At 51.4% G+C, this 12658-nt stretch overlaps 1 protein-coding gene across 1 annotated transcript in view; it reads right to left on the reverse strand.

The window, feature by feature from the left end:
* Positions 1–12658, reverse strand: part of CASTOR2 (cytosolic arginine sensor for mTORC1 subunit 2) — a 125303-nt gene that overhangs the window by 20950 nt on the left and 91695 nt on the right. Inside the window, exons 3-4 of the mRNA XM_064523448.1 lie at positions 2368–2561; positions 1448–1580 (exon numbers count right to left, since the gene is read on the reverse strand). Of these exons, the coding sequence (XP_064379518.1) occupies positions 1448–1580; positions 2368–2561 (327 nt within the window). The remainder of the gene's footprint in view (positions 1–1447; positions 1581–2367; positions 2562–12658) is intronic.

Raw genomic sequence — 12658 nt, forward strand, 5'->3', positions numbered from 1 at the left:
TGGTGGCCAACCTGCCCCTGGGCCGGGCTCATGGGCGTACAGGGAGAAATCACCCGCAGCACCCTACCCTGCACGGGGAACGGCCGGCTTTCTGCTCGCAGGGGCTTTCATGCCATCAGGTGCATCCACACGACCCAAGGGGTATCTACAGGAGGTGGCAGGATAAATGGAAAAGCAGAAATAAATTCAGGCTTCTGCCTTTTAAAGGCGGGGTATGGAAGGCATTTCCCTGCCTGGCTGTTGGCAGTCTCGACCTCAGAAAGCAAATGCAAAGAAACCAGGTGTCCATCTCAAAACACTGGCAAGATGGAAACAAAAAAAACTCGGCATTTTTGTGGAAAACTGACAGTTTGCTTAACCCTGAAAGGAATTCCTCACCTAAGGGTGAGAGACTCAGCTGTATCCCCTTTTCTGCTGCCAGTGTGCCTGCTCACTGCAGGAGGAGTGCTTGCTTTCTGCAGAAGAGCAATGCGGTGCACCACGGGGGAGGGAAGGATCGGACCCTTGGCCCCTTATATAAAGCTGCCCCCTTCCTAAAGGCCTATCTTGCCACAACATCTACAAAAATTAAAACCACCCCTCGTGCAGTGGCTTGGCAAATACACGCGTGCAGCTGGTGGCCAAGGGGCAGCCGGTATTCATGCATGCAACTATTAAACACGGCAACATAGCAAATTGCATACCTGTGCATCATCAACACCCGCGTCACTGTGCCCTTCCTTCACACTTTTTGTATAATGCTCATTTCCTTAAATGAGATGATCTATAGCTATCGAGTGACTAGGCTGAGTGGCACTTCATAATAATCAATCCCTGCTTTGTTTGGTTATGGGCACAAAATAACACTCAGGTGTGTGGGTAAACATATGTATTTAAGCATTTCCTTTTCCTGATTGCGCCTTTTGTTCAATGCTTGTTTCTGCAGACTGCAAACATTCTCAGTTTTTGCATGGCACTGAGCTCACCGCGGCCTTGATCCTGACTGATACTGAAGTGTGAAAGTTGAACAACAATATTCCCTGTGCGCCAATCACTGCAGTGCTTAAAGAAGCTTTTATATAAGCTATTTACCTTTGAAATGCTGAAACATGGAACTGCGGGCTACAGACAATGTTATTTTTGCTACTGAGAATGAACTGTATTTTAACTTTCTGTTCTACAAAAGGTGAGACAGAATTTATGATGTCTAGAGACATTAAAATAGAATTATAAGGCTCAAATTCAGCAAAGCTCATCAGCATTGCTCCTGGTAGGTTGTGTAGGTTAAACACCTTCTCAAATCCTTGGTTGAACTGGGACAGACTCAGGCACGTGCTAAGATGGTTTATTATCCTTCAAAAAGACAAATATTCATCAAAATGTTGCAGGTACATACTACACAGATTCCTCACCTCCATCTAACATGGAGACCAACTTCCCAGAAAGCTGAGCCCATCCCGGTCCTTACCCAGTTTTGGTTTGACAAATCCGTTCGTTATCCCAAGGTCATCCGCAGCCACCGTCTCCCCGTTCACTACTCTGAGGATGGTGAACTCAGCAGCCAGTGTATGCATCACGAAGGGCAGGTCTCGCTCACGTACCTGAAGATGACAACAGGATTTGCTCATGACGATGCATGCCAGATATGAGAATACGCTGCAGTGGAGGTTACGTACTCTTACGGGACAGAAAAGTAGACATATCACTCCTCCTTGATTAGAGGAGCATATTTAACGATGTTACTGCAAATATCAGTAGGATTAAGCACCACAGCACTTTCAGATCTATGGCAAGACTCCAGTGGACTTGCACAAGCTTGAATCAGCTTGCAGTTACTAAGATGAATGTGTTTCACCTCTTCTCTTCCAGCATCCCATCAAGAACTTAGCACTGCGTGTTCCTAAGCCTTGTTTCCTAAGGAAATAAAGCTTGTGCCCTACGTACGCGTGCGCACATGTGTGAGACAGAGAGACAGTCAGTGTGCCCATCCCCAAAACAACTTTGGAGCCTCTTGGCCATCATCAACCAATCTGATAGGAGACACTACTTTCCTACAACTCTTAGAAAACCGATGTCTGAGTGATGGTGAGAAATCCCACCAGTGCCTCCAATAAGGGAGAGACTGCATTGTGGGCTCAGTGCTTTAATTAAATACCAGATAACTCACCCAACAGTGGCACAACAAATACTTCATCCCATCTGAAAAGCTTCTGAGATGTCAGAGAGCCTAACTGCAAGAGGCAGGGGTCTGGGGAAAGCAGACTGATATTTCTGCTGCTCCTCAAACAACTTGTTCCCTGAGGCGTCACTAAAACTCTGCCTAGCTGAACTTTCATCTGGTGGAGCATGCAGCTTTGCAGGCTGCCTGGTCCTCTAATGTCCGCTTACCAGGATGAAGTCCGTCTGATAGGTGGAGAGCATAAACACTGAGATGTTTTGGTCAGCTAGTGGTGCTATTACTGACTTGGCAATTTTGGTCACACCAATGGGCTGGGAGCTGGAGAAGCCACCTCCACCGGACACCACGTTGAGGGCAAGCCATGTAGCATCTGCCACGCTCAAGTGTTCTGAGGAAGGGAGCTCTGCAAAGAGATGGAGAGAAAGGACAGACGCTTGTTTTAGAGCTAAAGAGAGCCAGGTCCACTGTCTGGTCCGTATGTGGTTTGCACAGACCTCAGTGCAAGGAACGAAATGAGCCCATTTATCCAGCCCACCTCCCTGGCTTTCTACACTGCTTCACAGCTTGGTACCATACTCCTTTTACGATGTGCCCATTGCATCAACTTCCATTGCAGGACTGATAAAGATTTTCAAGGATGATGCAAGGAATTACATGAGCCTCAGCCATTTGCTAGGATGCTGGTGACCAGCACTGTTGATCTCTCCCAATGGAGGTAGCCTGAGACCCCTGACTTAACTCAAATCTGTCTCCTCCTTCACCTAATTTTTCCAACTGCTTTACTCAGGCTTTTCTATTCTCTTTTGTTCTACTTAGTTTTACTGCTCTCAATTTAAATTTTGTTCTCCTGGACTGGAAATGCAAGTTGACAGAGCAGTCTGGGCACTGGCCCAAGACCTGGGAAATGCAGAGCAAACACCCTTCTCCACCAACAGCTTCCTGCACATCTGCAGGCTGCTGCCCCCATCTCTAATGCAACCAATAAGAGTCCCATGCTCTGCAAGGGATGGACATATACACTAGAGACTGCAAGGTGAGCAAACATCAAAGTAATGCAAATCTTAAAAACAACCCAGTTCCATTCCATTTGCTTCTCATCTCTTATTTTTAAGTAGTTCAAAACCTGCAGTTAAACCATTTAATAAAAATTCTCAACCATTTTAAAGAAATCTTAATGTATTAACAGCCCATAAAACCAGACGCAGACTCTGGAACAAAGGTCTAAACTTTGCTAAGATTGTCTGGACTTTGGATTTTGGTTTGGCAAATTACAGAAGCCAACAGTTCAGACCCGGCTCTTGCAAACGCAGAATCTCACTTAGATCTGCTTGGCTTGAGGAACTCAACCTCAGATGCAGACCCAGCCACCCCAGCCACCACGGAGGTGCCCATGGAGAGCAGAGCTATGCCAAACACCGCGCAGACCTTCCAAGGGTGCCGACGCTGTCTGAAAATTCAATTACCCTTTCTAGCAGGGGGAACCAGGCTTGTTGAAACCTCATCCAGCTCTGATATCCTCAGCCTGACTGGTATTATTATTTTTATATTGTCTCCATACTCTGTTTCCAACTCTATCCACCCACTCCTGGCTCCTCCATCTTCTTCTTTCGTGCGGCCTTCGGGAGCTGTTTCTGTACAGCTCCAGACACCACGTAATAAATTCATAACCTCGCTCCCCTATGCCCCCAGGCACCGCTGCTGCGAGACGACGACAGTGCTGAAAATCCTAAACGAACTGAGCAACAAATACTGTTCGTTTTGCTCTCCTCAAAAACCTCAGTTGTGTGCGGCATGAAAATAACCCTGAGCAAACACAGGGCGAACAGTTGGGACACAGAGGGTTTGGCTTTTGCATTCTGCCGTTTAGCTTTGTGGCCAATGTTTCTCTTTCACTGAATAATCAGAGCTTGCACGGAAGGAAAACAGACACCAGGGAGAGGGGGTAAATTTGGGCATTCATCAACAGCATGGTACCTCCGAGAGATCAGTGCAAAATGCTTGCACAAAATCGTTGCAGCAAAATATCATTTGCCGACTGGATGGCCTTCTGCTCCAGAAAAGAACCCCTGAAACCAAGCTCGCTATGTCAACCAGCGTGGAGAAGCTAGGACTCAAAACAGCTCGCGCTGATCTAATAAGCAGCTGATGCCTTTTTTCCTCTATTCCCACCTCTGCTCCCTGCCTGCAAAATAAATAAAGAAGAAATAAAAAAGGGATGTGTTCCTTCTTTGGATGTGCATTTGCTCCCTGGCAGCCCGGAGCAGCAAGTCCAGGCCAGGCCGCCTGCATGGCAGCGGCACTTGCAGTTCCAGCTCCCGCATCCCCAGGCCATGAAAACAGCCCGGCTATGAAACCACGGGAAGCTCGAGCAACACCTTTTCTCGCTGCAAACCCATCGGCCCGGGTCCGTCAATGGCTCGTCACCGGGACTGGTGGGGAACTCGCGACTCGGCTCCCGCTCCCGGAGCGGAGCAGACCACGGCCCTGCTCTCCGCGGGCGCCGCGGGCCCGGCTGCAGTTCATTAAACACCAGTGAGCTCTTTTGGGTCAGGGATGTGGTGGAAGAGGCGGTTTCCCGGCAGCTGGACGCGTTATCCCGTCCCGCTCCGCCGGCAGCAGCGCCGCCCCGCCAGGCCCTCGGCGACCTCTTCCGCGCAGGGCGGAAAGGCTGATTTGCCACTTAGGTCTGTAATTGCCGGGAAGCGTTGCTCGCGCTGCTTTAAATGGGCTTAACAAGCCCTGTGAAGTGTGACAAGGGCCATTTTGTTTGCTTAAGTAACCTGCTTCGCGTAATTCAATTAGCGTTACAAAAAATGTATAGCGAGTGCCTGAGATGCCACTTCTGGACGCTGTTTCCGCTAAGCAGCCGGACGGAGAAGCGCAGCCTGAATTTTAGTGAAACAAATGCAGATTAGAGGCTCCATAAATTCATTTAAGCAGCATCAAAAAAGCCACGGGGGAGGAAGCTTGGCCCAGGAAGCTGCTGAACGAATAAACAGCAAAATAAGGAAGCACCCGTGTTTCGGCACCACCCCACCATGGAGATGGCACAGCCGCTGCCCTCCCGTAACGGGGCGGACACCGCATCCGTCTCGCGTGGTTTTGCCCGACACAGCGGTTTCTCTCACCCAAAGTTCCCCATGGTGCACGAAACCTGTGGCGAAACCTGTCCACCCAAGCAGATGGACAGACGTTGTACGGGACACGGCTGCTCCAAGGGAGATATTAAAGGGATGCCAAGTGCTGGCCAACCCAGACCTGACAAACACGGGTCAAATCAGGTTTAGAGGCAGGTGTTAAACCGCTTATTCACACCGCAGGTGATTTAAAACGCCCGAGGTCCGTCCTGAGCCTCACCAGCCCACTTGGCACGTGTGGTCGAAGCAGACCAGCTTCCACGGCAAACGACACCCTGGGACAAGGGGTGGGGAGTATCCTATCAGCCATAACTGGCTCCTAAGCTCAGATAATCGATCCCAGTCTCAGCTAGGACAACGACCGTTGGCCAAGGCCCAACCACGGATTGAACTTGTGCCTCTAGAGCTCTGAAACGCTGCGAGCCCTGCAAGCCACGCTCTACGCGGTGCTTTTACAAAACCCGTTTTGTACAAAACACCGGCCAGATGATGATGCTTCCGCCACAACCACCTCCATCAGCAGCTAAGGGGACCAGAAAAGGGAAGGAAGGTCCCCTGGTTTCCAGCCCAGACCTACGAGTTGGTTCTGCAACTCCCCTGCATGACCACAGGGAAACATCAATATTTTATGTCTTTATTTCCCATATTTTGGAGACAGACACGCTAAAGGTCTGCCAGCCTCGTGCAGCCAACACGGCAGAATGCGAAACACTAGGAGAAAGCCCAAAAAACTACGTGAAAGCAGAACACCACCAGAACTTTTTTTCCCTCTCTGCACCTAATTTAAATGGGTTTAGACTTCTAGAAGGGCTACAAGGAAGGGTCCACGACAGCAGCTGGAGGAGGAACAGCTGCACGGTGGAAACGCACATCACCTGCCCACACAGAATTGGACCGGTGCTGTGCTAAGGATTGCCAAAGAGGGAACGATCCCCTTCCTCCGATCGGATACGCTGAGCTGTTTTACACGCAGCCAGCTCCCACTTAACTGCAATCAGATACCCACCTGAGGCCACCTACTACCTTTCAAGTGAAAATGTAGATATATGATGGATTTATTGTGGAGCTCAGAGGGAAATAAAGGTGGTGAGCTTGTTCGGTTCTTTGGTGTGGTACACTGGCTCGTCTCCTAAGCACTTATTTTCACTCAGTATAGAAATTTTTGCATTTCAGTAGAGTACTCTGTGTGATGTGTTATTCATTGATTTATTTTGGTTCTGGTACGCAGAATGAACCAATTGCTCATTCAGTTTATCATTGCAGGGTTTATGTTTGCAGCCACCACTAACTCCGAAAGTTAAAGAATAATGAAGTTAAAAAATGCTGCATTTTTTTATTAGCCTTCTGGCTTTGGATCCCTTGCACTGTACTTATTTTACCTTTTATAGCCTTCTTCTGCAAAAGTGACAGCCAGAATCTGACTGGTATTAAAACGACAGGCAGAACGCGCCTGCAATAGCAGCAATGGCCAGGCATTAAAAATAAAAGCTCTGCAAAGTGGAAAATTTTGCAAAAGATGCAATGTCCCCCAGAGGCCTGTGGGTGCCATAGCTCGAACGATGGAGAAGCACTCAACGGTGGCTGGTCTGCGGGGAGCCGGCCTGCCCATGGCAGCACTCCGGTGCCGGCTCCTGCGGGTTCTCCGACATGTCCTAAAGAGCCGGCAGGAACCGGAGGAGAGCTTGGGAGGAATGTTGTATTTCTGAGGAGGAGAAACCTGCGGGAAACTGGCCACGCACGCTTAAAACCACGGGGTGAGAGCGGGAGGAGAGCCACAGAAACCTCCTTCCTTTGGAGAAATTCGGCTAAGAAAACCCCGCTTCGATGCTAGCGCATGAAACATTTTGTTTTTCTCGCTGCCAGAAAGCACTGCAAAAGGGGTTAGTTTGGTAAAGAGATTTACCGCTTTGCACAGGGTGCAAAACCCCAGAAGGAGCGTTGGAGCTGCCCCACGGCAGCGGGACAGCCGCGCGTCCCGGGGGTTTCACCGGGCAAACCCTAACCCTCGCGAGGCTGCAAGGACCGTTTTCCTTTCTGCCTCAAAACACATCACCCGCCAGCTCCTCGCTCAACACCCGGGAGCACAGGCATGTTGTGTTGCCACACGAACGCCGAACGCACGCAGCGGGCGCTCTGCGGCACGGCGAGGCGGTTGCTGGGCAGAGAGTCCTCGGCTTCGGCGCGACTCCAGCGCCCGATGTAGCTCCCGCGCCGGGCGACTTATCCGGACACAATAGCTCGGCGAGATGAAAGCACGCCGCCCGGCCGAGTGTTGGGAAACAAGATGATGAGGTCCAAAAAGTTAATGTTTTCGTGCGTGCGAGAAGGGAGAAAGAAACGCCACGGCTCTGAACTGGCCGAAACCACCTCCCGTCCCAAACGGGCCTGAGCTAATGCTGAGCTCAGCAGCTCGAGCCTCTTCCATGAACGGGTTGGTGCTGTTGCAACCAGGCTGCTTTTGCAATTTTTTTCCATTAAGGCTTGACCCAGAGGCGATCTCCTTTTCGGCTGGCCAGCTCACGCCCCGTGGCACAACGCCTCGGCACTGCAGGGTCCCAAGTGCCTGGCTGATGGGGCAGCAGGTTTCTCCAGGACCACAGCTGATCGTCAACCCCAAGCTTTTTCCTTTTTTAATCATTTCCTTGTCCTCCTTTTTGCCCCTCAAACGTGCTCCTGACGGGACACCCGGGCATCCCTGCAGGGCTGCATCTGCAGCCAGGGAACTCAGCCATCGCTACCCAGGTACCCGTGTGCTTCCCACGTGTTCTCTTAACAGAGCATGCAAAACTGAGGGGTTTTATTCTAAACTCCCTCAGTCGGGAAGCTGTGAAACCTGTCATCTCATTTTCCTATTTAGGTATTATCCCACTCACAAAACTGTCAAAAGAACATCGCTGGGTTCATATAAACTCAGACACTCTGCAGCAAGGAAATGACAGCCTGACGTTTTATATATTTAACCTCAGTGTTTATGTGCCTCAGTTTCCTATCTCTAAAATGGGTACAACCCCCTCCCCCAAGTCTTGTTCTCAAAAAACAGCTGACTGAGATTTATACCCATTTCACAATACAAAATGCAAAAATCAGCAGAAGGCAGACAAGCAGCATGGAAAATTTCTGCCCAAAGAGGGAGTTTGGCAAGGATTTAAGTGTCAGAAAACAGAGTGAGAACGGCAACTGCTGTGGCTTCCCGCAGCGCCTTCCCGGGGGACGTGTGTTCCCAGCGCCCTGGTGGGACACGGTCAGGGCCACCGTGCTCCGGGGACGTGAAGGCAGGTGTGAAAGCACCTCCCACCACATCAAGACTGTAAGGGAAAGACAGGCCGACGAAAAGAAAGAAAAATAAGGAAAGGAGCAAGCAGGAAAGCACGCTTTAAGGAAAAACAAGCACCCGGAGCCTGGCAAGGTCTCCTTCCCCGGCTCCCGGCAGCAGGGCCCGCAGCGATTTCGACCCATTTCTCATGGGAGATTTATCTCATCCTGGTCCTCGTGCACTGTTACAGATTTTCATTCAGTTAAGATAAACCTCAAGACTATCTGTGGGTCTACATCGAAACGCATGCACATACCCAGCACAATTTTCTCATGTTTTACTGACAGTTCAATTCAGACTATACCCTGTGTAATGACCAGTTTGAATTTCACACTGTTCACGTGAATAGTCCAAATTACACACGCAGGGAATTACCCACGGTGACCCCAGTTACGGCGGCCGTCTGACAGAAACCGCTGTTATTATCCACGAGCAAGGCAGTATATTGCAGCCTGCGCCCGTCACCGCAGGGAAATCATGAACACCTTCATCCCACCTTTATTTCATAAAAACTGGGAGACTCAAAAAGCTGCTTCAAAAAGCACCTAGGTCACCGGGGGCATTTCTTCAGACCATGGCGTCAAAGCGAGAGAAATAGCTCCCAACTAGAGACAGCGAGTGGTTTAAGAGCATTGGCAGGTACCGCGGGAACCGCTGCAGAGGGACCACGGCGGCTCAGCGGGACTCAGTGAAGTGTCACTGTGGTCCCATCACCAGTTTGCAGGACCTTGAGAGCGTATTCGATTTTCAAAACAACTGCAAACTTTCTGCTGCCCAGTTTTAAAAGGAAAATTTTTAACTCCCTCCCCATGCAAGGCGTTTAGCTTTTCTAACAGTCCCAGGCGCTATCATGTATAGCGATGATTTCTGCAAGAGCTACTAGCAGCCAGCTCTCTAGAAAGACCTTAGCAAAAAGTTTGCTGGGAAGGGAGAGCGGCATAGCGTTGTGTAGCTTCTCCGCTCTTCTCCATCTGCCCCTGTGTCTGCAGGCAGTAAGTACAAAAATCTTTCTTCGAGGAGACGTCCCAGGGGAGCCCGGCTCACGACCGCTTCTCTTTGCTTCTCCAGGAGCTGGTGCGACCCGTTTTCAGCAAAGCTGGTGGAGATGCTCACCCGGCACCGGCCGGCTCACGGGGCCCAGCCGGCACGGACGCCGAGGCAGGAGAAGGGCAGGCGCTGGTCCCTGAGGAGCAGCAGAAATAGCAATGTATTTACGCTAGTCGTGCAGCCCGGGAAGGAGTATGTGCTAATTAAAACTACTCTTTCGGCTCAGCACGTCCTCGGCTGCGTTTGTGCAGAGCAGAGATGACGCCATGTGGCTGACTGATTTATTTGCACCTCTGGAGTCCCCGGCTCATCCCGGCCCCTGCTTCCCAATTAAGGGCACAGCCGTGAATTTGGGCCAGTTCCAGCAGCCAAATACGCCTGGCACGCTGCTGGGACGGAGGAGCCAAACCAGGGACTTTCACCCACCGTGAGTGCTCAGGATGCCTCCGCTGCCTGGAAAACACACCAGCAGATCCCAACCCGGCACCGTTTCTTAATTCCACGGAGAAAAACGCTCGAGGGCTCTGCAGGGCCCTGGGCAACGGTCTGCAGGTGACGGGGCTGCAGGAGGTCACTGCCGGCGCTGCCTCCGGCTGGGACATCTCCGGCAGCACGCAGCACCGTGGCACCGCTGAGCGCCGGGATTTGGGCTCTCTCCAAATAGCCGCCGAACGGCGAGCAAATATTTGCACGAGTTTGTGGAAGCTTCTTAGGGGAGAAGAGAGCAATAACATTTAAAAGATGAATACGCTTCAGGTAGGTTGATTTCTGTATCTGGAAGCGTGTGCTGGTGGGGTGCTGGGAGCCCACAAAATGCTGACTTTTATCAATATTCAGATGAATAAATGAAATGCATCGCTCCTCGTTTCCAATTCTTCTTTCTCTTTTAAATACAGGGGATTTAGACTATATGTCAACTATATCTTGGGACAGACGAAACAGTTAGCTTAGTCCCTACAGCGCTGAAGTACTGCTCTTTCCTGGTGCAGCCAGCCCTCGAGACGAATTTTCTTTTCAGCTGCAGCGACAGCATCTCTCTTTCTTCGAGACTTGCGAATACTCCTCTTTTAGCTGTTTGCTGGCTTGAGGGTTGCCCACGTAGAGACCGCGCACTGGAAGAGCAAGTGGACGGCCAGGTGCCCGCTCAGGCACCACCGCACACCGTGCCTTCCACGAAGCAGGAAGGCCTTTATTTTTCTCCTGGTTTTCTCACGCTGTCCCATTTTTCCCGAAGCCGTCTGTGCCTGCGTGGCCGTGCCACTCACGGCGTCATCCCCGGCAGCACCCGTGCCACTGCCGTGAGGGGTCTCCATGCCTCCCTTTCGCTCTGAAGGCAGGAAAAGCAGCTGCAGAAACCCAACCACTTGCTTTTTTCTCCCTCCATTAGGCTCCAACCTTCAGCCAAAACAAGGGACTCCTTTGGGCTGCATCCGGAGTGCAGCTGGATGCCCTTTTGCTAAGGAAAGGCCAGGATTTCCCTGGGGAAAGGACCTGTTTGCCATGCAAAATTCCCTCTGCAGGAGAGAGGTCTTTAGGCAGGTGAAGCAACTACATTTGCTCTCAAACTTGGGCAGATCCTTTTCAAACAGCAGCACAAGCGACACTATCATTTTTAAGGATGAAGTCCTTAAAGCCATGACTTTTCGCCTGCAAGCCAGCACCCCTCCAAGAGCACGGCGCAAACCATCCCTCCTGTCTAAGCGACACATCTGCCCCAGGGCAAGGACTGACCAGCCGGCCTGGAAGTTTTGCGGAGCCTCCTACCAGCGGTGCCCCGGGAGCCGCTGCCGTGACCTCAGCTGCCGGAGCGCAGCCGAGCTCTTCTGCTGATGGCTGCGGGAAGCAACAGCCCCAGGAAAATTAACTCTTTGCTGCGCCTGACGCACGCTGCACTCGCCAGGGGCTAGGACGGTCCACCGGCATCATTTTTTTGCGGTTAGCTGTTACAGAAAGGATGTCTGAATCCTACGAGATGGGCAAAATCGACACCCTCCATCTCCAAGTATTTAGGTACCAGCAAAACGAGCCTGAATTGCTCCCAATCTGTCCCAAATGTGAGACTAAAGATGGGCAAGAGAAGCCACTTGCTGCTTGAAGGGACGGACATGGGGAACAGTTTTGCTAGGAGGACATGACTGAGCAGGACCTTCGGCTCCCACCCGTGTACTGCAATTGCACAAGAAGGGGGGAGCATTAGTGCCGATCTCCCTCGAAACCCTCGTGGCCTGAGGGAGCGAGAGGCACAGGCGTCTCGGCCAGAGCAACACAAAAGCCTGTCTTTGCAGGAAATTAAAAACAAGGAAACAAATGGCAGCACTTGCGTCAGCCGCGGGCTGGCTCAGGCAGAAAATCACCTCCAGAGCGCTTGCGTTGCAGATCAGCCGGTCGATGGCGGCGCGGGGCAATTAGCACCTTGCAACGATCCAGCAAGCAGAGCGGGGGGATTTTAGGGGAGGGCTGGCGAGAAGGAGTAACAGCAGACCCTTCCCGTTAGGAAAAGCAATCCTCAACCCCGGCTGAATCCGAACTAGGATACAGGCGCTGCTGCCTGATGCGTTTGCAGCCAAGCGAAAGGGGGGACAGGAGAGGTGCACAGGAGGGGGGGGGCTGCCGCGACTGCTCCCGAGTGCGTGGGAACATGCTGCGGATGGGGAAGGCAGAGCTGATTTCACCGAGATGGCTAGCTGAGGCTAAGGACACCCTGAGCTACAGAGCAAGGCAAGCTTTAGCCTGTTTTCCATTCCGCACCGCTCTCCAAGCAAGGTGAAACTCCTCCATAGACGGATCCCGGCAGGGCTGGATGCACGGATGGGCATGAGGTGCAAAGCAGCAACGAGGCTTTGCCCAGGCCCAGGCAAACGTCCCTTTCCGGAGGAGCCAGCACCTCTGCAGGGTCCGAGTCTCTCTCCCAAAGGTGCTCCTCAGGCACAAATATTCTTCGTATATAATATATCGTATAATATAAAGATATTGGTCTGATTATTGTTGCCACTGTTAAGAACA

Source organism: Dromaius novaehollandiae, chromosome 19 (genome assembly GCF_036370855.1).
Source record: "Dromaius novaehollandiae isolate bDroNov1 chromosome 19, bDroNov1.hap1, whole genome shotgun sequence".
NCBI classification, from domain to species: domain Eukaryota; kingdom Metazoa; phylum Chordata; class Aves; order Casuariiformes; family Dromaiidae; genus Dromaius; species Dromaius novaehollandiae.